The sequence below is a fragment of the Neopelma chrysocephalum genome, unplaced genomic scaffold (assembly GCF_003984885.1).
Source record: "Neopelma chrysocephalum unplaced genomic scaffold, ASM398488v2 Primary Assembly neopelma1_25, whole genome shotgun sequence".
Lineage (NCBI taxonomy): Eukaryota > Metazoa > Chordata > Aves > Passeriformes > Pipridae > Neopelma > Neopelma chrysocephalum.
Window position 1 is genome coordinate 35,103,864 of NW_020897694.1, and position 27,953 is coordinate 35,131,816.

The 27,953-nt window shown below is 41.5% G+C and overlaps 1 protein-coding gene across 5 annotated transcripts in view; it reads right to left on the reverse strand.

The window, feature by feature from the left end:
* KIAA1211L (KIAA1211 like) overlaps positions 1-27,953 on the reverse strand; it is a 65,538-nt gene that overhangs the window by 18,776 nt on the left and 18,809 nt on the right. For 2 of the 5 annotated variants that reach the window (XM_027674885.1, XM_027674881.1), the window contains exons 1-7: positions 25,320-25,592; positions 25,174-25,237; positions 7,994-8,070; positions 6,902-7,067; positions 4,103-4,238; positions 3,556-3,720; positions 2,876-2,944 (exon numbers count right to left, since the gene is read on the reverse strand). In XM_027674885.1, the coding sequence (XP_027530686.1) occupies positions 2,876-2,944; positions 3,556-3,720; positions 4,103-4,238; positions 6,902-7,067; positions 7,994-8,060 (603 nt within the window). In that variant the 5' untranslated portion in view covers positions 8,061-8,070; positions 25,174-25,237; positions 25,320-25,592. Of the gene's footprint in view, positions 1-2,875; positions 2,945-3,555; positions 3,721-4,102; positions 4,239-6,901; positions 7,068-7,993; positions 8,071-25,173; positions 25,238-25,319; positions 25,593-25,669; positions 25,710-27,363; positions 27,387-27,953 lie in introns of those variants that run through there. The other 3 variants (XM_027674884.1, XM_027674883.1, XM_027674882.1) reach the window with 3 other exon arrangements.

Here is a 27,953-nt window from a genome sequence, read left to right on the forward strand (position 1 = left end):
TTTATGAAAAGTACTCTGTTACAGAACCTAAAGGGCCATTTTCCTTTCTGAGTCTGTCCTCCAGCATCTGTGTCTAGGCTCCTACCCACAGTTGTGCTGTGCTGAGCAATTTTAGCTTCCTGTGTGTCATCATGTCCCTTCAAACTCTACAACACTCTCCTAAAGACAAAAGAATCGAACATTAGTGGCACTGACACTTAAGTCAGCTTATGTTTTTACCTCATGTATATATATCTGCAAAATAACTAGGCAGTTTATCTGAAATGTAAAATTTCATTTGTAGACTATTCTGGGGAAGGAAGTGATGGATAATTCCTATTTGAGGCAAATAACCCATCCAGAAACAGCTCCTGAGTACTGAAAAAGGAGTAGTACTTTCATGAAGCTGGAATCCAGCTTACCTTTGAGCTCCATCCAAAACTACCCTAGCCCCAGGGATGATGCAAAAATGAGACTGGAAAATTTATGAAAAATTCCTCTAAAAAGGGTTCCTCTTTTCTCTCAGATTCAGTTTTGCAAACAGGCAAAATGTTATTACCAAACTATCTGTCACAGCATTAACATAACCTCTGACAACTGTGATTACCACTTCCTTTGTAGGCTTAAAATACTAATTCATTTCATTTGAGGAGCTTTCCTGCTTTGTCATGCATTCTTCTTCTTTTCTTCTTCTTACTTTTTTCTCTAGAAGCGGTGTTTTACTAAGGGGGCTGGATTGGAGATGGGAAGAGCAGGTTAGTGTTTGTTTTATTTTGGGAGAGAAAAAGCATCAGCGTTTTCTGCAAGTAGAATTCTGCACTATGCACTGTAGCCAAAAGACTCTGTAGTGTAGTGAGGGCCTGCTACAGCTTCCTCAATGGCCAGGGGAAAACTCCCATTGATTTTAGCAGAGGCTGGATCCACAGCTTCTGGTCATACTTTCTATTTAAGAAAAAAAGTAGCACAGCCATGCTGAATAATGGATGCTCTCATTAATTTTCACTCTACGGTATCTGCAGTCTAGTACTCAAACATGACTAATGTACAACAAACGATACGTGGCTGCATTATACATTAGTATCTAACAGTGAATACATTGACATTTCAGCTCCATGATAAAGATGCAGCACATGTTCTCTTTTAAGGCACATCATTATTTGCCTGCCTTTCTTCTGGCTCCTGCTTTTCCTTGAGAACTTTGCATGTCTTCTCATTGGCAGTGCTCAGTGTTGGCCATTAAGCTGGAAAATCCAAAATCTGGTTTCCTACTTAAATTAAAGCAGACTGAGTGAATGCCAGCTCTGAGCCGGCTGCAGAAGTCGCTGTCCCACTAAGTCTGGCTCTGGCAAAGCCTGCTGGAGAAGGTAACAGCTGGCAGACTCCTTTCTCTAAATCTCATGTGCACATGGCTCAGTTGTCTGTCCATCAGCTGGTCGTGGTGGGTGGTACAAGGTGGGAGGCCATGAGGAAGCCCCAATCCCAAAGCCTAGACAGGACAGTCACGATTCCTTTTTCCTTTCTTCGATTCAGGAATGCTTCCAAGATACAGCAAGGTGTCACTGCTGTCCAAAACCTCAGGGCTGCATTGTGCAAAATTCCTCGGCCCTGGAAACTGGTCTCTGACTTGTAGAAGGAGGGCTAGTCTCTCCGAAATGCCGCTCCTGTGGTTTGGGAGGAAAGCCTTCAGATGGAGCTACATTCTGGCTGCACTCTGCAACTAGATTGGGATGAAGAGAACTCTGAGCTAAATAATGGGGCATATGGAAAAAGCTAAGCAACTGTGCAGTCACTATCATGCCTCAGGAGTCAGCGAGTGAGTCAGAAAGTGATGTTAATGGAACAACATGGAGACATAAATCCTCCTTTAACAAACATGCATCTGGACTGGACAAAATTACAGTGAGCCCAAACTAGTTTTCAAGAAATACCTTCTTCATGTGTTCTGTTGATTTTCTTTGAAAAATATTAAAATTTTACTGCATATAAGCAGGTTTTTTAAAATGATTGATGTGGAATCTAAAATGTATGGCCAGAAATCTTTGCTGAGCCTTGCTGCAGCTGGCCTTGAAATGCATTTTGCATAATTACTGGGAAATGGTCAGTTCAGGACTAGCTTCTCTATTTCCTTTCTGCAATTCCCCTTCACCCCTCCTCCTATTTCTAGAAAACGCTCTTCCCTCTACCCCCTGTGTTGTTTCCACCATGACTCCAGCTGTGGACAGCTAAAAGGGACTCTTCAGAGCTTTTCAAAACAGCCCTTTAATCAGCCAGAACGGCTGGCTGCTGATTGAAGAAAGTCATCTATTCGCCTATACTCAAGCCCTGAAAACATCACTGCAGCAAAATTCACAGCCAGAATCCTGCTGAAGGCTGAGCCTCAGACTCCTAAGCAGTAATGTCAGCCACTAACATCAGGCAAACACTTTCTGTATCAGTGCAAGGTAACTGTGCTTAAAGCATGGTCTGGGCAGATTTCAGATGACCAAGAGTTTGTTCACATCTCTTCAATAAGCTTTCTCCCTTACCCTATGCATGTAACTCATGCAGCCTTTACTGCAATTTCCCATCTTTAAAAAAGGGGGATACTGTTTCAGTGTCTGCGGCTCAGAGATTAAATCATATCTGTAAAGTTTGCTAAAGGATATGAGCTATTCTAGACACCCTAATTATTGTCAGGAGATTACGTGGCATCAGAATTATGTTGATAAATGATCATAGCTTTTATCTTAGATGGACAGGCATTAAAAAAGCACAGTAAACAGACAGACATGCAATTACATACATACAAAGTTGGTTTATGCAGCAGACGGGCAACAAAATAATATTTATGTCTTAAATTTCTTTAAAAAACTACTGTGGGTAATTGCTTGTCCCTTAATACATTGGCAGAAGTTACCTGTTCTTCTTCTTCACTGCCTGTTCCAGCTAAACTCAAAGAGCTAAGGTGCTTGTGAGAGTCAAAGAACTGTGGGATGGAATGAGGAAGAGATTCAGTAAAAGATGACAAACAAGGTGGATATAATCACAGAAACAATCTACACAAAGTGCACAAGGGTACTGACAATGTACGTTGTTTTTCTCTATAGTCTTAAAGATTAGCAAGGACACTGCAAACATAAAGTGTAAGACATGCAGATAAAGAATGAAATAATGTGTAACAAAACTATCATTTAAAAAAACCAGCTTCAAATTGTTTTGTTTCTTTTTCCAATGACAACCTAGAAAAACATTAGAGAGCTCTCTTATCAACACACTCAAGGGGGAATACAGATTTTTCAGCCTTTTTTTTTATGCCTGGCAGCTCTCTGTAGTCTCTATAAAAACCACAGCATTCCCATGCATGCACACAAACACATCCTAGTTCTGCATTTTCTAGTGTGATATTTATATTTTAACAGGAACAGAGATTCTAAGAGCTGTTTACACAGAGAGAAAGCATTTTGAGTAAGGTATTTCTGAATTGTTCAGTGATAAAATAAGGACATATATAGCAAATCAAATAACTTATTCTGCCTTCCACACATAGGTAAAACAGGTCATTGAACACTGATTTTTGTCAACACTGGAACCACTCACTCTTGTTCTTGTGCCTGAGTTTAGGCTCTCATGGAGCAAAGACATTTCTGGAGGGCTTCTGGGTAATCCATCATCTTCAGAACTGGTCCCAGCATCCTCTGTTCGCTTTGCATGAAGTCCAAATGGAGGTGGAGGTCCCAATTTCATGGTAGGCTGGAGTTTCAGCTTCAGTGTGGCATAAAATACATTAGCACAGTGTGATGGATAGTATAGATAGATATGATGGAGGTTTCCCCAGAACATCTTTTAGCTCGGGTTAATGAGTTACCATTATTTTAACTTTACAATTGAATAATCCAGAGCACAGGACATCTGACTTTAGATGTTCTCTTGGGGAGCCAAACAACCTATCCAATTTTCAGCTATCATTTAAGTAAAACCAAGATACGATACCACTGTCAAATTAACAAATATAACATTCAATGTAAACTGCAGACAGATATTACTTACTAATCAAATGTTCAGCTACAAATATTAGCCCCAAAAAATCGAGTCTGTAAAGACATTCCACCTCTTGCATTTGAAAAAATTACGTTGTGTAAATTACCTGTAAAGCTCTAATCCGGTCAGAAATGTTTTCTTGAGAAAACACTCTTACTGGCCTTGCCGGCTCTTGCCCAGTCTCAAGGATGAAAATGCTATCATGTGACAAAGCTCTGCTTCCCATAATGCCTTTATGTGCCCTAGAATAATATAACAAATGAGTGAAAACATATAGACTTTTTTGCCACTTCTTTTAGCTCAGGTAGTCTGTTGAATGTGGAATGGGAGACAGGTGTGCACAGGTGTGCACATCACAAACAAAATTCCAGACTTCTCCATGAATACGATACAGTCATTCAGGCTAATCTAAGTAACACCTTTAAAAATCAAACAAAAATTTGCAAATGCTGTTACCTGTCACATTAAGAAACTGAATCAAGGTTAAAGACAGTTTAACCCCAGAAAATGAGTTATATCTTATGGAAAAAGCTACTGCCCCTTGGCTGGAATGCAGCAGCTGGGTGGTGTGACAGTGCCACAGGCAAGCCCACGTGCAAAACAAAGGAGTTCACACAAATGAGCCTGTACTAGAACTAGACTAACTTCTCGCTAACATCAGAACGTGTCTTGCAAACGACTGACCATTATCATAGGAAGAATAAGTACCTTTTACTACCTAAATGTGGTACAGCATTTAATGCTTCTCTACCGTACAGATAATCAGCAAAAATATTTCAGGTAATGTAGTTCTCACAGAGAATCATTTGCATAAATCCTTACAAGATCCTTACAAGGTGCTGCCGTGCTTTATATCAAGACCCCTGGGATTTTCTCTTATGAGAGTGCAGAATACAGAACTGTTTGGGTTCATGTAACTGTCAAGTTAATTGAGCAGACATTCTTAAAAAAAATCAAAAAAATCTGTGTATTTTTGGATCTTAGATACCATCATTGGGATATTCAAGACAAACATAAACAAACATGGCAGAAAGTAACATTTTTCTCATAATGGCTGCTATAAATATGTTTGATAAAACAATGGCAGGAAAAAGTTGATCTGTATTCTTGCTGCAGAAGGAAGGAAAGCTTCCTACTTCTGCTTAATGCATTAGAGACATTAGAAGAACATTTTATCTAAATGAAAAGGTGATCTCTGCAATGCATCCAAGGTCAGACAGATCTATAGCAATTTGCAAAGTAGGTGCCAGTCAGGGCTGCAGTGGCTGCCCAATTCACCAACATTTTACAAGGACTGTGACAGCACTCAGATAAGCAGTGCACATTTATCCCAGCATGCTATCCTCATTTTCTCCTTCTACCAGATGCATACCTCCCAGATGCACAAAGGAGGTACCCTGGATGTCTCCTCAGATTATGAGTGTTCAAATTAATTTTCCTTCCTTTCAAAGAATTTCCTGGTCTTTGTCTGTCTAAACAAATATTAAGAAACAATAATGTAACAACCCTTCAATTTAGGGCACAGCAACATGGCCAGAACAGTCAAAGACTGTACCCACTTAGACATGACCTCATTGAGTCGTTCACAAGAGAAAGAAAATCTCATCATCCATATCTTGTTAATATGTTGTCAAACAACAACACTATAGACCACCCGGTGCTGACAGCCCAGAACTCCTGGGGCTTCAAGATGGACTAACATGACTGTTGCCAATGCCACAAAAGCAAAACAAAAAACCCCAAAGAAACCCCAAAACAAACCAAAATAAACTAAAAAAAAATTAATTGTTAATAATTTCTTTTGGTTGTTTGGCGCTGCCTGGTGGCCACATTGTATAATGTTTTAAATGGACAGGATGGTTTTTCTTTCCCATCCCTGAACACAGCAGCATCTCTTGCTTGAGGACCAGGAGGCTTGTTCTGAAGGGCAAAACATTCACCAATGCAAGGACATGCTTTTTAGGCAGCCAAGGGACTCTTCAGTCCCTCTCTCCATCCAGGAACACATTTGAACTTTAGACTGGGTACCTCGTGATTACCTTTCATAGTGGGTAACATTTTTTGCAATGCCAGAACGAAGACAGGACTTTCAGAGGCAGATACATACACAGGTTGGGATTCATCTGGTCTAACTTCAGACATTACACCCCAGGTATTTACATCAGAGTTGGTCAGCCCTGGCTCCTGTTTACATGCAGTGGGGAGATACAGGCACTTCTTAGAGCCTATTTCATGCACAGGGATGATACAAGCTTTCTTAGTAATGCTGATTTCTCTCTGATAACTATAAAATGCTGGTGATTAACAATCTCTGTCCATGGCAGAGGGGTTGAAACTAGATGATCACTAAAGTCCCTTCCAACTCAAACTAATCTATGAATCTACGGATCTATAACTCAAACACAGACATTTGTCCTTTGGTCAAATGAATCCCAGGTAAACAGGGGAAATAAAATCTTCAGAGCCTCTGGTTCCTGCTGACTTCATTTGCGGTCATCCCCTTACTCCCTCCTTGCTTTCAAAACATGGCAAAAATGGTTAGGCAACTAAATTTCTTTAAAAATCCTTAGGAGTTATATTTTAGGGGCATAAGGCAATCCTGGTAGGATATAAGTTGAGTATCTAATTAATTTTTCAAGATGGGAATGACATTCTTTTGAAATGATAACCAAAGTCTTGTTTATGATTAAATGAAAGCTTTTTTAGTTAATCTTTCTTGCTGCACCCTATCCAATTACTTTCTGATTTGTCTTGCATCAGCCATTTTAATTTGCACTTTCCTAGAAAAAGGAACTGCTTGAAAATTCACCATGCTGAACAAGAGAAGGCAATTTTGGGGTGTCTTAAATCTACAAACATTATAGCAGTTTTATATCTGTTTACCAGGGAGAGTCCAAAGACTTACTCAAGTTCATCTTCAGAGTCATAATTAATGCGCATGTCGTGAGAGGCTGCAACATCACTTGCTGACTGGCACAACTTCAGATTGCTGCTTGCAGAAGATGGTGTCTCTTTCCTTTTCTTTTTACCGAAAAACTTTTTGAAAGATTTGAACTTTGATTTTTTCTTTCCTAAGTGAAGAAACATAAATAAGAAGCAACCAGCAGCATGTGGAAATTTTGGAACAATGATAATTCCTTTATAATTTCCTGGAAAATGCAATACAGTCCACTCTTGCATTAATGTCTTTCAAGACTATACTGTTAGCATGAAATTACTATTATCTTGAAGAATAGATTGCAATGTTTATGAGACATAAGAAATAACTGATGGTGTATTCCTAATAGAGTTTCTACTTGCTTCTTCAGGTAATTAAACTGTGAAGGAAAAATTTGGTCTTAACAGCTTGGGATACAGAAAAGAAATTACAACTTCGAAACTCACTGCCTTTGCTCAGCAAGCTAAACAGTGATGATAAGGGCAGTGTTACCAAAACCAATTTAAATGTAGAAAAGGCATACATAGGTGAATGTGCAGTGCTGGGAGGTTGATGCTTTTAAAGTGTTGGTTTTATAATACATCCCAGAATATTTTGAATGCTAATTACAAGACTCAATGGATCACACCTAGAAATCAAGCAATAACCTTGAAAAGCAATTCTAGTCTGCTCAGTGAGGAAAGACCTGAATTAGGATCAGTTGCAAGCTCTGTGAAGGAAACTATTTAAAATTAAATCAGTGTTTTGCACAGGACATTCCAACAACTTGTGCTTTTCCCATTTAAGTTGGCATGACAGCCCTGTCAGGCATCCCTGTCAGCATTTCACTTACTCACAGATCTTGTTGGATAAAAAAGTTAGCTTCATCACAAGATCTACAAAAATCTTATTTCAAGCCACTGAAAAGGTAAAAAAAATATAACAGCTCTTGGAAACATGAGAAGAGAAAGGCAGAACGCATTCTCTAAACAAACAGATTAACTTCTATGTAAGAGCTAAAGCCTTGAAGCTCAAGAAATCATAGCACTTTTCATTCACTGGGAAAGGGCGCAATTCTACCTGAATTGTCCTCTCCATCTCCTTCAGTCTCTCGCATCTTAGGGTCCATTATCCTCGAGGAACTCATGCTATGATCACTAAAGGAGGTGGAAAAAAGTGTTAGTCATATCAACAAAATAACAGTACTTCACTATGTATGTGTGTACATACATACAGACAAGCTACTAAAATATAAAAATATAAAATAGAATGTGTATGTTTACATATGTCTACATACATGTCTAAATATATGTGTGTATATAAATAAATATACATAAAATGTAAAAGTATCCCATGTGATACTTATTAGGCTAAGGTATAATAAATTCCACAAACTATTTCCACTTTCAGGAGACAATAGTACATGACAGTTCAGTTGACCAACTAGCCTCTCCAGTCTGAAAACTGGTGAATTCTCAAATGCTTCTAAAAATACGCATCAGAGGAGGTGGGCTTCTTTGATTCTCCCTTTCTGAGCCTATTTAGGACCACAGACAAAATGATAATTAGAGCATTTGGGTAAGTGTACAAGTAACAATAGTGAAGAACCCCATGTATTTTTCCTTTATTTACAACCAATTTGAAGCACTCTACAGATTGTAGTTTTCCTTCTTTTTTAAGCAACTTGTGAAAAGGTAACGACTCTTCCAAATACTTCGTACAGACAACAGAAAAATACAAGTAAAACAAAACAATTAATTTTCTTATTTTCTTCTCTCCTCTTTGTTTGTTGGAATTAAAATATCACTTTGCTTATTAAGGTTCCTAAATTAAAAAATATTTCCAAAATCGTACATGTCCCAAGCCTGAAGACAGTTTATCTGTAATTTAAACTGCATTTCCAGAGCAGTAGTCTGTTTGTGTTCTCTTTTCTTCATCTGAAGAGTCATAATTTCATGGTCAGGGCAGAACAAAGTCATGGATGCCATTGACTGGGTAGTGAGTTAAATGCTGCAGAGTCACTCTTTGGGCTGTTGTGGTGACAGATGCTCACGCCGCAAGCTGGATAGGAGGGTGAATACATTGTAGTTGTTTTGATCCCTGAAGTACCAGTAGACTTAAGTAACAAGGTTCGTAAATTCCAAGAGTTAGTGAAATGGGAATGAAACATTTATTACTCAAATCTAAAACACAACACATCACCTGAACCGTCAGCAGCCACTTGAGCTGGGCCATGACAAATGCCTGCACGGCAGCCACAGCAAAGGCCCCTCTGCTGCCCAGAGGCTCGAGGGCTTCTGTGACAGCTGGACCCACACCCTGGTTGTAAAACACCCCCTGCCATCACCCATTGGGAAAACAAATCAGAATTAAACACAAACACGAACAACTTTTGGTTGGAAATGTAGGGAGAATTAGTAAGGAAACGACCCTAGCGGTGTGGCACTGGAACAGGTTGCCCAGAGAAGTTGTGGATGCCCTATCCCTGGAAGTGTTCAAGGCCAGGCTGGATGGGGCTTTGAGCAACCTGGTCTAGTGGAAGGTGTCCTGCCCAGAGGAGGGGGGTTGGAACTAGATGATTTTTATGGTCCATTCCAACACAAACCATTCTGTCATTCTAAGATACCTTTATTTTTAAAGTAAATGCCCACTGGGACGTGAAAGATAAATACGTATTGTGGGCTGCAGCATTTCCTGTCAATTATTCAACAGGGTGTCTCAGATTCATGTTGTCACATTGCAGTAGCAATGGAAGGAGTGTAAATCAGTATGTTTAAAGCTTCAGCTGTCATATGCATGTCCTGTAGCATCTATAAGCTACACGCATCCAGAACTGGGATCCTACAGTCAGTCTCTATATAAATTATGGACGACATAACTCACATCCCCATCTGTGGCCCACCGGCAGAGCCCCACTGCATCGAGCTGCACTCAGGTGAGGGTGTTTGGTTTTTTTAATCCAAATGTTCATATGCCACACTGCTCTAGTGCTCAACAGCAAAGCCACTGGGGGATAAATACCGGCACAATGAAAATGTTGGTTTGAAACATGCAGGGAAGTACGAACCAGTTCCCTCTGGCAAAATTCAATCAGATAGTATATTACGTTTCTGACAAACCAGAATTGTGTTGCTGTCCTATCACATCCCAAACCTTGGCAGCCAAATTTCTAGAGAATAAAACCAATTAGAAAAAAAAGTTAGCTCCACCATAACGTGTGAGAAAATTTGTGTGACTGATTTGTGACATTGAGGTCACAAAGAATGTTTCCACTGGGTGCCCCAAACATTCAGGAACACTAATATGTGGCCAGGGGTGCAGCACACATCTCCCCACTTAGAAGAAACAGAAGGACACTGAACCCTGATGAGCTCTCTCCTTGCCAGCCATGTGTCTTGAAGCAATGTGTCTTCTGTCCTCATGCAGCAACTCCTCAGGTCTGCCACATTTTTGCTGTTTTCTAACATTTTTTTAAGAATTACTGTGTCTTCCCAAGAAATACCCAAGACTCAAGGAAGGTAGCCTGTTGACACTGCGCTTTTGGGCATGTCTCTTGCAAAGGCGCAGAGCTGGAGCGCCGGCTTGTGAGAAGGAGTGAGGTGCTTGGCCCATGTTGTGCAATTTGGTAAACTGCTCATTTAGAACTTGTTTAGCGTAACTTGCTGAGCATCAGGAGCTAAATTTGCTGAAGCCTTAGGCCACAAGCTGTGAATTTTCACCTAGACATGTTGAACTTTAGTCAAGTAAAAGAAGGCTGCAGAGCCAGGTCAAGACAGAAGATACAGAAGCTACTTTCATTAACAGAAACTGCAGCTTTAGAGATAAGAAATGTCTCGCCTAGAGGCAGTGAAAGGACACAAAGCAGAACAGGAAGACCCCAGACCCTAATATTACTACTGATCTGAACTGCTGCATGAAGGGTGAGGAATTTAGACTGCAAGGGTATAATTACCCAGGGGTTTCTTGGTTTGAGGTTCCCCCTTTGGAGGCACGCAGCTCAAGCTATAGTTGCATTAATCAAAAATTACTTTTATAGAGAAATCTACCTCTCAGCTTATCAATTCAGCAGAAACCTAGAGTAAAACCCTACTATGATGGCTGGCATGTATAGTTTTCGTAAGTCTGGCAATGCAGTGGGACTCTAGGCAACAGCCATCAGATCCTCTCATCTCCAAATGTCCAACTCCTGGCCCCGAGCGACTTCACCTGGGAACTTATGGGATAAGAGGCACCAACCAGTGAGTGTTAAAATTCTGCTACTAAATTCTAGGTGTTCTGGGTCCAGGTGGGTTTAAGTCCCACCTTGGAAGCATGCTAGGAGAAGTGTGGGAGGTCTTATCCTCATAAGGTGCACGAATTTCACATACAGCTAAGGGGAACATACCCAGGACAAAGGGATGCCCTCAGCCAAAGTACCAGAAAAATGAAGGAAAATAGATGTTGCTGCAGGTCTATCAAAAATATCAGCAATAACACTGCATAAGGAAGACTGGCCAGCACTTAGAGGAGCAGGGGTATGGCCCCATTAAGGATGTTTTGAATTTAAAAAGGTGGCTATGCTACAGGAAATTTTGGAAAATGAAAAACTGCAGCAAATGGATTATTGGTATGTATGGGATAATTGGGCACATGACCACCATGAAGAAGATGGTAGAAAACGAATATGAAAACCCTGAGGAAGAACCCTAGCTGCAGCAACTGTAATTTAACCAAGATGCCTGCAGAGCCAGTCTCAGCACCACCCTATACTTCTCCCTCTGTATTGCTTGCTGGTTCCTCACCAATTACTTCTGCTGTCCCCAATGCTTCTGCTGGGCTTTACCCTGTGGTGTCTAATGTTATCCTCAATCCTATCATAATGGAGGTAGTGGTGGTGGGGTGCATGTATTTTGTGTGAAACGTTCCTCCCACACCTCAAATGTTACATGTGTACACACCCATCACCCCTGGAATCCTGGGGATTTGGTTACGTGGGGAAATCACATGCCTAGGTTAAGGCTGATAGGCATCATTATTTTATATTAATTGTTCTGGATATGATCCATCCTGGGCCAATGTTGGCCTGCTGCTGAGGGAGTTGTTCCATCTACATAAGCAAGATGAGACATTTGAAAAAAACATGAAGTTGACCCTACTGCCAGGGGCTGGTCAGATTTCTGGACTCAGGTTGATGCTGGTTGGGATTGTAATAATCAGAGGTAATTGCCAAACAGTGTTTGGAGATCTGATAAATATGATTAGAACTTGTGAGGAGACGAGTAAATTCAACTGAATTACAGGAATGTAGACAGAGGCCAGAGGAACACTTAGCAACTACTGAGAAAGACTGTAACAGGTTTTGTTGAGGTATGGAGGAATGACTCTCCAGAATTTTAATAATATATTATTATTTACTGTAATAAAATACAGCAGCAAGTGTATTTGTGGACCAAGTTGCCTCTGACAACTGAAACTATTTTAAGGATCACATGCCAGTGTGACAAAGAAAATTAGAAAGATATTATATTACCTGGAGGTTCTAGACTGTACAATACGTAAATGATTCGTTACTTGCCAAGCAAGACACATGAAGATTGTTTGAAAGATACTGTTTGTTCATATAATGCTTTAGCAGGTCATCCAGGGATTTCTTTGTTCAAGGACCTTCTTGGGAGATGCCCAGCTCTGGCTGTAGCACTATTAATAAAATGTACTTTTATAGAGGAGTCTCTCTTTCAGCTTATTGGTGCAGTGGAAAACTAGTCAAACCCAGTTATGGTGGCTGGCTTGTGTAATTTCCATAACACCAGATCCCAGCAGCACTGCCAGAGTCATCCCTCGACAGCTCAGTCTCACCTGGGGCAAGATCTGTCTGCTTTGCTGTGGGAGAGCTGTCAAAGAGACCCAGGCTGTGTGCAGGCAGGAAGGCTGTCCAGGTGAGATAACTCTGGAGTGAAGCAGAAAGCAACTCAGGGTACGGGTCAGTGGCACCCAGGGTGCAGGAGGCGACATAGGGAGCAAGTACCAGTGGCCTCTGCCTCCTGCACAGGAACCCAGAGGCTGATATCCCCCACAAGGAAATGGTTATTTTAAGTTACGGTCCCAGACATTTGGGTCAGATAAGCAATACTGGTTTTGCAGTGGCATGACTGTAAGGCTTTTATAAAAACTAGCCCTCAACTCAGCATGCAATTGTAAGGATTTGGTTTTCAGTTGAAAAGGCAAGTTTCCAGCCCAAACCTGCCGTTGGGTGTGATTCTCCCAGGCTGATGGTGGCTGACACGGAGGAGGAGGAGGAGGCAGCAGCCCTGGCAGCAGTCACTATGTTGTGCAAACACACACTATAATGAGGACAGCGAGGCGCAGCCACCTGCCCCGTACCAAGTGTGAGGGAGGAGTTTTGTGGCTCCTATTACCAAGGGGAAATTTCTTTGTGTCACACATGCTTCCTCAACCTGAGGATGGTGGTAGGGTGAATCAGCAGGCAGCAGAGCGGATTGGAAGAACTTGCGAAGCACTTGGGTGGTAGTGTGCTGGTGGTCAGGTTTTCAGAAAACTCCTCGGAAGTCAACAAATCCATTTTTAGCAAACTTCGGTTTTAAGCAAATACTGAAGCTGAGACAACCACTTGCTTGAGAGTTTTGCCAAGGGAGGTTTCCATAGGAGCAATATCTCCACACAGTGTAAAGAGATACTGGCCCCCACTGAGCATCCAGCAGCTGCCAGAGATCTCTCCATGATGCTCTGCAAGCAGGCGCTGCCTGGCTTAGCATCTCACCAAACGTAGCTGTAGACAATCACATTCATTTCTACCTTGAAATTTATGATGACATTTTTATTAACATGGGGGAAAGCTGGTTTTCCTTTTAAACGCTTCCTTTGCTGAACACTGTCAGAGAAACATTGGTTTTCACCTGTTCAATACTCACCATCAGGAGATAACTCTATTTTCTTTCCCAAATATACAAACTCGGAGAACTGTTCTATCTATATCTTCCCCTTTTTCCTTCAGTTTAATGTATTTTAACAATATCTTTAGGCAGGTTTTCAATCTTTCAAGCTTTTTGCTCAATGTCTGTAATAAACCCTCCAGTATTAATACATTCATCACAGGAAAGATTTGATTAAAACGCGATACTTAGGAGAAACAAAAAAAACCCTGAAGTCCAGAGTTTACCCTTGGTATGACTATAACTGCTTCTCACTTTCTTACTTCCCTGATGTAAAAGGAGATTTGATTTTTTGCTCTGGAGCTAAAATTTTTCTTCCTCAAAGCTTTGTTTAAAATCTATGGCAGTCTACAAATTTAACAGCTGTGCAACGAAATAACTGACAAAATCCAGCAGCTTTGAATCAGCACCCACTGGGATGGAGGGTATTCATTGTGCACTTATGCTTGGATCTAGAGGCTTGACTGCACAGCAGGACTGCCGAGCTTTCTCATTTCCAGTTTCCCCAAGGATTTACTGAAGTCCATCACTTAATTAAATCATCCTGTGATCTGAAGACTCAGCAGGATTTGCATTCTAAAGAAGCAGCCTGCATCACTTCTCCCATGTTAGGAAGGGCAAGATTTACCACACCGCTGGCAGTTGCCCCCCTTTCCTCTTTTTTTCCCCTCCCCACATTATATGTGTGAATTTTTTCACAATGGAATACCAGAGGTACCTGGTTTATCAATTTATTATGAGTTTTTATAAGCTAAAAATGTCTGACGATAAACTGCTAAATATTACCCATTTATAACAGTATTTTTTGCTATATTGGGTTTCTCCTAGCAGAGACTTTTTCCACTTTCCTTCATCCTTCTCAGGTCCTTTCTAGATAAGCTGTGGCACAAGAAATACAGCTGACTATGTTACCGCAGAGAATAAAGATGGAATATAGCAGCACGATGAGTTTTTATTCCCCTTTCTATCCCTCCCAAATGCCAGTACACTCAGGAGTGTGTATTCAAAAAAATCACAGTTTAACCAAATGATTTACACCTTTCATTTCTTTGTTGTATAAAAATATTCCTTTTCTAGTAGACAAAGAAACACAAGGAGTTAAAAAAATCTGAATTTACGGAAATTATTTCACATGAGAGGAAGACCTGCCCTTTTCTCATAAATTCCAACTGATATTACATAGCCTTGACACTTTCTCCTATTAACAGAGATCCCACCATCAACCCCTCCTTTCAAGCTCCCAAATAACTTTCAGTGCTCCCAAGTGATAATGCTTGAGGCCTAGACAAAACTAAATCTCTCACAGTGTGCCCAATTATAAAATCCTTTCCAAAAGTCATCCATCATCTTGAGCTTATGTTACTAAGATAAACATAAACCTCTCCTCTCTACCCCCGCTCCCGCAACAGAAGGTCTAGGAAGCATAGTAAAGCATGCAGGGAAAGTAAAGCAGGGAAGCATATCCCTGAGCTAGCAGAGTATATATGAGCCCAAGTATTAGGAGTGTCCACATGAGTGAGATGCAAGTCTCTGGGAATCAAATTAAGTTTGTAGAAACACATCCAAAAAGCTCACAAAAAGGACAGTAGAATTTGATAACAACTGCAACCCCATTTCCAAAGCCATACATCTTCCTGCTCCAAGCCTTTCTTTATGTCAAAGGAGTTTCACTTTTCATCTTTTATTCTGCCTCCAATTTTTAAATCAAGTGAACAAATGCACCTGAGTGCATGCTTACACACACACAGCCATCCTAGGAGTTTTATCCAGACTCCCAGCACTGTGACTGAAGGGTCACCCTGCCTTTCTACCAAATGTCAGCACCTATACTGATATATGGATCTGTACGTATTCTAGCTTTGTCCCCATCCTTTTTGGTTATTAAAAATAATTTAACTAAAGAAGACATTTTCTGAGAAAACCGCATTGGTTTCCACTACAAAATCTATATAAAATATCAAAAATGAACTTCATGCCAAACCAAGAAGAAAAACACCCTTTCACTTTTTGTATATGACTTTGACTTTTGTTTTCAAAGTTGGGCAGACAATCACCTCGTTGCATTTTGTTCACATGTTGTGAATTAGCAAGCAAAAACTACTATTTTGCAAAGTCTCTGACTTCATGTGTTCTCTGCTTGTTTTAATAACTTAGTGCAGATGCTGTTAGCACCTACTTGTCTATGCCAACTGATGTCCACAGGAACATCATCTTCAAAATACAGTATTTTCACAAATGGTTTGCTGTCTAAATGACAGTTTGCTATCCATCTTTATCTGTCTCGCACTGAACCTGGTACATTTTCCCAATCTTTTCTTATCTGCATTATTGGCAAATAAAAGGTTTTGTTTCTTTGCTTGTGGCTAACATTTTTCTCCAGCTAATGCTACCCATGTAGCATGCTCTCATGTTAAAAGAAAATTTGCATATTGTACAACCGCACTGGGGTGGGGAGAGCCTGTGTGCCACTCCTCATGCTCAGAGCAAGGCTGGCTGCACGTAGCTTTGCTGCCAGCATCCTCTCTATGGCTGCAAAGGTCCTAGGCCAGGATCCAAGTGAGAGCACCCAGCCTGAACACAAAGTCAATGTTCTCTTTTAAAACTCTGCCATTTAGGGATCCTCCGATCCTGTTCCCAGTCACTGTCAAAATTAATAGAGCTAGCTGTGATTGATTTGCCCTTTCTCTCAGAAATGGCTAACAAAAGTTAGCTGCACCAGTGCATAATCTCTTCTAATCCTGTTCCTTGTGCCAGAGTTTGCTACTCCTCCACCCCCAACATTAGTGGAGGTGGAGGAGTAGGAAGCTGTGGCACATGGACCAGCTATGAGTAACTACTGACACACTATTGCCTCTTTGCACCAGCCTTTGCCTTTGCAATACTCGCATCTATCACTCAAATCCCTGTCGCATATGGTGTAAACATAAGGTGGTGCTGGATATCCCTGTGATCACTGAGAGAAGAGATCACAGGATGTCAAGTAATACAATACCTCCTAAAAGGAAGATAGGATAACATTTGCTGCATGGGCTCTACATCCGAGCCTTTGTGCAAACAGGGCAAGGCCTGCCATGAACACTATGTGAGGCTTTAGGGTATTCAGTTGTTTTCACCTGCTTCTTTCATTGCTCTTGGGCAATGTGTGTTTTCCTTTGTCTTACCAGGCCCAACTCCTCTCTGGTTCATCTACCTCTGTTATTCCAAAGGCTGAGCAGATTCTCTTGTTGGATCCTCACCAGCCTTCTGCCACGCCCCTACCAACAGTGCATTCCTTTCTCTATTACAAGAAAAATGCATTTCCAAAGGATGGGGGGAAAACTTTGCATTTCTACCTGTTTTTTTCTTCAAGAATTAATAGTCCTTCCTTCCCCCAGCATTTCTGAGAGAAGTGAGAAACACTCCATAACATAAACTTTCCTCCCCAAGCAGCTTTTGAAGAGGGAGCTTTTTGTTTTTAAAACAGTGCATTGCTACAGAACGCACAAACATAAGAGGTCAGAAGGCACACCTAGGATTGCCCAGTCTGATGTCCTGTATAGTGCAGGGAATAGACCCTTCCCCCCAGAAGGGTGAAGGGAACTTTTCTTCCCTGATAGTGCTCGGTAACTTGAGGGTATACACATTGACAAAGGTCGTATTTTGTTAGTGGGAAAAGCCTTACCTTGACTTGCATGCTTTCTTTAACCAAACGAAAAAAAACAACAAATCAAAACCAAAGCAAAGCAAACAACCATATAGAAGAATTACAGGAAGGGGGGTAGGGGATGGAGTTTGCATTGGCAAATAATAAAGCAAACTCATGTGAAATGTCTTATTCCCATGCAGTAACCTCTTCCTTCTTGCTTTCAGTTCTTTTTTTTTTGTGATTTATAAAAGGGCCAGGAGATCTATTCTACCAACACGGAAAGCACTGTTATTAAGATCTGGTAAAGTAAAAAAGGTCACATTGGCTCTCCTTCTTCCTCAGCATGCAGGGATAGAAAGGCATAGCTGTTTCACACAAAGACACAAGACCTCCCCCAGCTCACTCCCTACCAGAGATCCTCTGCTATATTTAGGAGCACAAACAGCTCAACATACTACCAGAGTTTTAGGTTTGTACCAGCCATCTTTACTGATAGAAGCACAATCTGTATTTTTAACTTAAATAATACAGAGTGTTCACATAGAGTACTTTGGTTAATAATGTTCTGAAGAAGTTCATAGTTTTTGTACAACAGCAGGCTAACGTCACTCAGAGTCAAGGGTCAGTGGCGTATTAAAAATTCACTGTGCCTCTCCTTGAAAAGCAATAAAAATAAAGTAAAATGTCTTGCTTTAGTTAGAACAAAATTACATTTGATTCTACATGTCGCAATTGCAATTACTGTTGAATTCAGCATTGGGAACGTTCCTGAAGCTATTTCACAAAAATAATTATACCAGGTCTTTTGGTATTCAGAATGAGTAGGAATATCAACATTGTTATAAAGGTCTCAGTGCTTTTAAATTCAAGGAAATACAACAGGGCTTTCATTGATCCTTCCTTGCTTTTTTGAACCGTGAATACAATTAATTGTCTACACACCTCTGTACACACACACTTACTTTGTGGTAAAGAAAGAGTAAGATTTCCCTGGAACCACAGCAAACCCTGAGCAATGGCTCACTGACACCTGCTGCCCTATTAATTAGCCTAATGTAAGTGTGTTCTTGTACAGTGCAGAGGTTAATGGGAGTTTAAGATGCAGAAAGTGTTTAGCAGAACCCGGAATGAGATCCCTGTTCAGCCTTATCTGCTGTTCTGAAGGCAACTCGGTGGGCCAAGTTAACCAGACAAGGAAGTCAGTTGCTAATATCTAGAGCTGAACTTGGCCCAACTTTCACAGGTATATAATGAGTGGTGTAGTCAACAGTGTCATTTTAACAGTTTTATTAAGTTTCTTTGAAAGTTAATGACAAATCTTTTAAAATGTCATGTTCATTTGAACACAGAATATAGTTATATCCCAGGCCTATTTCCAAATATTTTGCTGTTAGTGTGATGAAAATTAGAGTCCACTTTGGGCAAAATTAAAAAGGAAAGTGAACGAAATAAAGAGACTAAACTGGGCTTTACCAGCTTCCTCAGGAATTCCTATGCTGGAAGGATGAAATAATTATTGTGATCATCTATGAACCATGTGCAGAGTAGTTTTAATACTGTATATTTAAAGTAGAAGAGGGAAAAAAAAAGAAAGAAAGTAGGGAATGCAAAGAGAATTAAATAAATGTTTCTAAGAGAAGTCAGAGCCCTTCCAGGCAGAGATACACCAGCCAGCCAGCTGAGACTAGCCAGAACACAAGCAGGTTGATTTCCAGGAGCTGCTCGTGAAAGGTGCCATCAGGGGCCCTCAGTCCTCAGCTTTACCTCATTTCTGCCCACACCACTCTGCTGAACCAGCTGCAGTCGTGCGCTAACCTGGAGTCACCTCGGATGCAGGGATAACAAGAAGCCATGTCTTCAGCCCAAGGACTGGTTCACCCTCCTGGGTCATCTTAGCACGAAGGAGCGGCAAGGATGGAGTGAGATCCATCTGAAGCCACGGGATGGCAGCAGGACGTGGTGGGGAAGGGGAGCATCATCCCCTGCACTCCCTCTGTAGACTGCAGGCTCTGAGGCCAGCTTCCTCCCCTACATCCACACGGTCTGTCCAAGAGGTACAGCCACTGTCAGCACAATCTCAATCCTCTGAAATTTCCCCAGGCAACAGTGCTCACATATTTCAGCAATAACTGCTACCTTGTAAACACATTCCACATTCCTGTTGCATTAAACCCCACAGGTCAAATGCAAAGCTGAACAGCCTCTTGTCTGACTGTTGTACGAGCCTTGCTCTGAGGCACTACATGTGGCAGGCTCTTACTTGGAAAGGACCTTCTTTAGTTTCTTTTGACTCTTCCTAACTCAGGCCCTCTCAGCTTTCAACTGATAATCATTCTCTTGAGCCCTGATGGGGGACAGAGGAGCCAGGGGCTCCTTTATCTTTCTTCTCTCTAAGTAAAACTCAGATTGCTTCCAGAAAAAAGACCATGAGATTTTTAACACAAGGTCACAGTAATATATGACTACCTCAGGGATTTCAGGTAGGAGTGCAGTTAATTTGGACAGTCTTCATAACCCAAATAATTTCCTACATGAAAAGACTGGAAGGTTGCTTTCTGCCCACACCACAACAAACATCATGGCTGAGTCCTTTCATCATTGTTTGGAACCTTTCTCCACACTCTATAAGAAAAACAAGATTTCACAAATGTAAGTACCCTAACTTTTTGTCATTTACTCCCTCACGACATGTACTTCCAAACTTTTAATTCTTACTATCCACTCAGGACATATCTGTTGTCATGTGTTTGAAAGACAGAAAATACTTTGTAGCTTTTGTCTCCTCATATACTTGCAGGTCTGTGCTCCAAATCACAATCTGTGCTGCAAAGCAAGGATATAAGCAAATGGAAATAACTGCCACTTGCTCAGATTCTTGTTTTCTCCTTTGCTCCTTCCCCGCAGCAATAATCTCAGCAAATATAACTTCTGGCGAGTCATTCTGCATGTATAACCTCCAGCTGCCACTTCAGACTTACAGACTTTTGGAAGTCAAAACCCCAAATGCAGCTTAATAGTTTTTACTGCCACCTCAACAGAAATCTAGAGCCAAGTCCCCAGTGCACCCTACACCATCTGCATGAGCCCACTCATTCCCTTGGACTGGGAAATAGAAAGCATTTCATGGAATCACAGAATTATTAGGGTTGGAAGGGACCTCTGGTCCAACCCCCCCAGCAAGGCAGGGTCACCTAGAGCAGGTGACACAGGAACATGTCCAGGTGAGTGGGTTTTGAATGTCTCCAGAGAGGGAGACTCAACAACCTCCCAGGGCAGCCTGTTCCAGTGCTCTGCCACCCTCAAACGTAGAGAAGTTCTTCCTCACATTGAGGTGACACTTCTTGTGTTTTAGTTTATGGCCACTGCTCCCTGTCCTGTCGCTGGGCACCACCAAAAAGAGTCTGGCACCATCACCTTGACACCCACCTTTTAGATATTTATATCCATTAATGAGATCCCCTCTCAGTCTTCTCTTCTCTAGACTAAGTCAGTCCAGCTCCCGAAATCTCTCCACATAAGAGAGATTAAATGCTTTTCCTAATGTTCTTCAAGCAGCAGAGTAGGTCTTCTTCAGAGCAGGGACCAGACAGTCTGCCATGCAGAAGCAATGCTCAGCTCCAGGCTGAGCTTTGCTGGAGCCAATGGCACAGACCGAGGTGCCCTCTCTGGTCTAGGGCCCAGCTCCCCATGGCACCCTGTGGTGTAGTGAAATGCAGGAGACAAAGGGAACTTGATCATGCTCCCTGAGTCTCCCCAGGAAGGGGTTCCATAGATCACTGGTAGGGAATACACTGGGAGAAATGTCTCCCTTTTCCCACATCGACACTCGCCCTCAGTCTTCTTCTCATTTCTGCCACTGGGACAGAAGTTCTCCCTATCCTCCTCCGACCTGAGCAGCATTTTCCTTGTAAAACCCCTCACTGGTTTAAGATCTCTGGCAGAAAGCTCTCATGTGCACATTTGTCCCTGGCTGCATCTCCCTCTAGGCAATGGAAAGAGGAAGACACTTCAGGAATTAATAAGTCTAAATCACTTTACTCCAAGAGACACCCCTGTGCAGAGGGCACCTCTTCCTTTCTGCCCCTTCTAAACATGATTTTCAGGTTCCTGTATAGCCTTTGGGGCTTACTTGGCACAGGGGGTAGAATGGTGAGGATGGGAATGTAGAGCCATTTGAAGACTTATCACACTTGTCCCCAGGCTCCCTTTTTTGAATATACCACAAATGTTTTACTTCAATTCTCAAAAGCCTGATGAGATGCAGGTTATTAATTCATGACTATGACAAGATTATTATGGTTAATTTAACATGTGCAGGCACTTAACCAACTACTGTTGGGAAATATTTGTCATTAATTCAAAAATGTCCTGCCTGTAATTTGGCAGATATAGTGCAAGAGTGCAGCAGAAATCCAGCATGACATAAAGAGCACTCATCTGCCATCACCTTTACATGTGCCTGTACAATGCTTGAGCTCTGCCTGATTTAAATGAGCACAACAAAACGTACTGCAGCATTCACAGATTAAATGGTATTGGCATGAAGGAGCCCAGACGTAGGAAGTGGAACAGAGAAGCACACAATCTCCCCATGGGGAGTGAAAGGGACACCACTGGGAGAGAGGGTAGCAGAGCACTATTCCTAATCAAAGCTCAGAAAGCAAAGCTATGCAAACAAAAGCTGCTTGTGTGGGCTTTCCTCCCACCTCCTCTGGGTCTGCCTATGATTCCTACCAAGGCAGATGATGCAGAGTAAAACCAGTGAAGAGGTTTCATTTAGGAGCAACCTGTCTCTCAGGCATGGCACAGACCTCCAGGGTCATTCCACCACTCTTGGGGAGGGAACTCCCTGCCTCAAACTGCTGTGCTTTGCTTACTTTCCCAGGGAGGCAGGTGAAAAACCTGTGTGCACAGAGCTAGTTACAGCAACAAATTAAAACTCATGTCCAAAGTGACCAATGTCACGGCACCTTTGAAGTGTCCCAGCATTTCTTGGCCTTTTCTGATCCCTTGGGCAGGTCCAAAGGCAGTGATGAATTATTTTGCCCATAAAGGCTCTTTACCTCTGTGTTTTTGCAAGATATATCACTATCATATGCATCCCACCTATCAGCCCCTTCCTAGTGCAGGGACTCCATGCATGGTCTGGATTTTTTCAGTTCTCTCATACGGTAAACTCTCCTGAGGAGCAGTATATTTGGTGCACTTACATCTTTGAGTTTCATATAGGTGTTTCAGGATAAAATTTGGGAACATACTACGGGGGGGGGAATTTCCTGAGCATTGAATGCCCTGTTGTTGCTGGCAAACACTCCATATAATCCTTTCACAGGCTGATTAAAGTCTGATTTTGAAAATTATTCAAAATCAAATGCTATTCAAGAACTTTGTAACTCTTATGTGTTAGAAATTCCCAGACTAAATGACCAGTCTGTATCTGTTTATTTTTGCATCAATGCAATACTTTCTTTGAAACAGCTTTTCTGTTCTGTCACAGGTATTTAGAGAAGACAGCCATCTCCCCTTTCAGCCTTGATCTGCAAAGCCAAACAAGCCATGGCACCTTAATTTCCTCACAGAGATAGGCTCTCTATTACCCTGGCCATCTTACTTATCCATCTTTGCACCCATCCTACTCTGAGCTCATCTCTTCTGGCAGTCAGATGTCCAGAACTGGACACTGGATCCCAGGCAGCCTCGATAGCTAGATGACACAAAATTCACTCCTGGATTTAAGCTCCCTAGCTCCTAGTTAAGCTTGCATATGTTGGCAGACAAATACAGAGGAAAGCATTTACCTGCCTCCTCTAGTCTGCTCTCTACTGCAGAGTCCAAGGACATGTTTGAGCTATTTACCATCAAGAAACGCTGTTCAATGCAAGGACAATGTTCCAATAACCTCCCCAGACTTGGCTCTTTTCTACGTCCAAGCACCCAGATGCTGATGCTGGCTGCCAATACCAGACTACAGGACCCATTCCAGCTTCTTTTCAAATCCCGAAGTGCCGGCATACGCTTTGGCTGGATTTGCAAGGGCCCAGCCATCTGTGTATCTACAGAGTGTCTCTGGTGTAGGTATAACAGGAAAATATTTAGCCTTTCACATGCAGTTGGCAAATGCACTAGCTCAAGCTTGAGGAAATTCTGACCTTCTTTGCTTAGGGGCCTCCTTCCTTTCAATATTTTTTAAAATATTTGTGAGTCACAGTAAGAGGTAGGGAATGATATGTCTAACAGAGTTCCCAGCTCTAGCAGGAAAGCATTATTAATAGGACACTATCAGGCTTTGTGAAAAGAGGAAAGATCAGGAACTGCTGGGTGACTCGATCTCTTGTGTCCCACCTATCCTATGAAGGTGCTGTTTTACTAAAACAGCTAGATCAAAGCTCCTAAAGAGGTTTCTGCTGTTAACTGTCTCCTGAAAGCTGTTGACCTTGAGACTGGAACAATTAAATGAAATGTGAAGCACTTCCTCAAACAGATATTTTTTCTTCTCTGTCCTACATCACCTAACCACACAGTAGTATGAAGTTACACACTTGGGAGAGCTTTTTGTAATAAAGAACATCCTGAACTGCATGAAGATACTGCTCTGATACATATTTTTTCTCTCGTCTTAAGTGGACACATACCCTGTAAGTCCTAGGAATGAATGTATGAGCTCTCCCATAAGTATCTCCCATACAAAAACCAGATTGGACAGGCACACTTTGAAAAGCAGCTGCTGTATCAGGTATGCAATGTGAGACTCTGGGAATTGTTTTTCTGAATACTAAATGTGGAAAATATCAATTGAAACTGCACTTAGTCCCTCTGAAAAAATCAGCTTCTGAATGCCTTCAAGTCAGTACTCAAATTAAACAGCTTCATATGAGAGATAATTAAAATATATTGCTTAAAAATAATCTGATCTTTTATGTCCCTATTCAGAATCCACCACTCCAAAATCCTGTGCAAAAAACTTGTCAGCATGTTTGCAGTGTACATGTCCTAGAGATGTGCAGCCAGATCTTTGGCTGATGTCACTTGGCAGGCCTTTGCTCAAGTTAACTGGAGCTGTACCAAATCATATCGCTGAAGAGCTGGAATGTACTGCTTATAAATTTCTGCAAAAGGCAAGTTAAATAGCTTGTATGCACCTGGAGAGATTAATTTCCATGTTTTTCAAAATATGAAAACTGTATTTTCTTTGAGGAGTGGTCCTTCACAAAACTATTATGCCAGCCCTGTGCCAGCACTAGATACGAATATACTCTGGTTTAATTCCCACCATCTCTGCTATCTGTGAGTAGAGAAGATACAGCACAAGGAAGACAATTTTTTTTTGTAAGTATTTTTCTTAGAATGGCATATCACTTTAATTTTTACATTTGACAAAGGGCTTCTACTTGTAATCTATCAGAGGAAAACAAAAAGCAGTAACAAATCCCACTGTGTTACCAGCCAGAGGCAATGACTGCCGGCCTCTGCAAACAATATGCAGTTAGAGGAACTCGCTGTGTTCCATTCTGTAAACGTGGTACAAGGAGTGAGTTGCAGCAAGAGCGCAGCAACCAATAACTCTTGATCACCTAAAGATTTTTCATTAGCCAGTTCTACAATAAATTAACTAGAGAAGTGTAAAGGTTGTTTTCAACAATTTATAAACACCCATCACAAGGAACTAGGGAAGACAGTTCATCTTGTCACTTAACTTTTTTACTTACCCTCCGATGAAACTTTAATAAGTACAAAGGCTGGTCAACACTCCCAGAACTGAATGCTGTGCACCTGTTTAACCAAGAAACACATTTCACCTGTCAGAAAACAACCTTTAAAACACTTCAGACATAAACTTCCTTCAGCTGCTTACCTGCGCAGGTTCCTGTTTGCCAGATTCAACGTACCACAAAAGGCTACTGGTGTTTCAAAACGGATCTGTCACCTTGCCAAACATTTAAGTGGTAGCAAACCCAGCAGAGGTACTTTCAAATTTCCACAGAGAATTCTGAAAGTCTTGATTTGGTTTGATTTCGATAGTGCGCCCTATGTCTCATCAGTTATCCAGTACAGGGCTACTATCTGCATTCCCAAAGCATGAGTTATTAGCACTGCCCTGATCCTTTCACCAAGTGATCCCTGTATCTAACGCGGAAGGAGTCGGTCAGAGGAGAAAGCACCAGTATCCCCCAGTTGCTAGGTAACAAGCAGGGAGATCCTGACCTGAATTCTTAGTGGAGGCTGATGTTGCTCAGGAAGCTTAGCTGGGTCCCTCCTGGAAAGGGAGGGCCATGCCAAAAAGTTCCCCCGGGCTTTGCAAAGGCCATGGTGTAACCACGCAGGACAAAGGGACAGCAGCTGAGCTATTTTTATGAAAAAATTCACCTGTTCTGAAAATAGGAACACATGCAAAAATGGAGGGTGAGTTTTTTGCTCCGTGCGCCAAAGAAACTAGAGTGTTTTTAACATTAAAGTGATATCCTTCTATTTCAAATCTGGACATTAGGTAAAGTGGAAGAAGCCACCCATCATGTGCACAGCCTCAACATTAACAAACACAATGACAGAATATTAAGCATATGAAAGTAAAAAAATATAGGTTATCCCAGACACATATGCTATGAATCATAACACAGAAAACTGAAGAGAAGCAAATCAGGAAGTTAGTGATGACAGAAGAACTCTGGATTTTCTGTCTGTGTAAATATTTTAAGTTACTGCCATGGCATTGTATTAATTACTCTATTTAGCTTGCAAACTCCTTAGAGTGTATTTTCAAAAAGAAGAAGAGTAAGGGCTGAGCTAGACCTGAAGTGCCTCTGAAAAAAATGCCTGTTTGCTTTCTACTGACTCCAAGGAACATCTTGGCAAAAAACAGCATGAAAGCAATGCTGTGACCACGACACATGGCATGGCTCCCACAGGCTGGAGGGGCCTGTGAGGCCGCGAGGGCTGAGGGGTATCAGTGCAGAAACAAATCGTTTCATTCCAGCTAGCTGCTACACATCTGGGCACATTCTCACGTGTGGGCAGCTCCCTCCTTGCTCAAGTAGGTTCTGCCAGTCCCAAACAGGAATATCTATCAGGACATGCAGCTCAGCCAGGGCAGTAGCTCCCCTATCACCTTTGTAGGGCACACTCTCTGCAGGAGAGATTTGCAGTGGGTATACCTGCCACCCCGCAACCACATGGGCAAAAGCTCTTTTAAAGAAGGGTCTCAGGCACAGGAAAACTGGCCTGTCATGTCTAGAGAAGTGCAGTTATGACCTTAAAAGGGAATTACTCCACAATAACCTTCTATCTGGTAGAAACAAAGCAATGCTTTAATGGAAAGGAAATGCACAAAAGTGTCTTTGCAGAATGCCAGCCCAGCTCAGCTATACAATGGCACACCTAATGCTTACTCCTAATCCATGTAGTGTGGCCCCAAAAAAGACTGTCCTTTGATATAGCCAGGTACAGTGTGTTCAGCACAGGCTCCTGGTCAGAAAGCAGTCTCTTAGCTATGCTTGAAATCTCTCCCTCCCCCATAAATGTCCATATTTACCCAGGGAATCAGTCTATCCCTGCAGCAATTATAACTGTCCAAAAGCAGATGAGTATTAAGGTGCTTCAAGTACCTTTCTGAACAAGGCCAAACCCCATGACATTAATAGGAAAATTATAGTTCTTTTGTTCATTTCCCTTCTCTCATTTTATTGCAGAAACAGGAAGAGCTCAGTGTTAAGTCCTATCCCAAAAGCACTTAAATTTTCAGACAAAATAGTTACGGATGTCATGACCTGAATTCAGCAAAGCTGAATTAATTCAGGCTTTAAATAGAGTCACAATAAAAAAAACCCCCAAAAATGTATAGATAACCAAGAGACATTGGGAGGAAACAAACTGAAATTTTAAGATGTTAAATATATACTCACCTGCTGCTAAAGAAAAGCTAATCATGTAACAACACTGAGTGCAAATTGGACATCACAGCTCTGTGCAGTGCAACTGATTTTTAAGTAGTCCAGATATCCTGAAACAATTTTCTGATGAAAGGCCATCTTACAGATATCATCACCAGAAGGCAAAACAATGCAGAGAATCTGCTCATAGAAATATTTGTATTTTAGATAGCACTAGATTAATTTTTTTACTATAGATTCTGCTTTTTGGTACTTTAGTGCATCTTTTCCTACAAATTCTTCCAAATGGCCCTAATGTACAGCAATGCAACAAGCGGACACTAAATAGCAGAAATCAGAGAAAACAGAGGAAGCTTGGCAAAATGAAAGGTGCAGCCAATATAAGCTTTTAAGAACAAGGTCCTTAATAGAGACAAAAAGAAATTAAAAGACACAAGTATGGTAGATTTGAGAAGTAATGGAGAATTGCTGAGCCCAAGAGAGAGGAAGAGGGAAAACCTCTCAAGAACTTAGATGTGAAAGGGGAGAAGGAAGATGAGAAAAATACTTCAGATTTTTCTGAACACAGACTGAAGGGCAATTGTGAGGACTGGAAAGAGAGT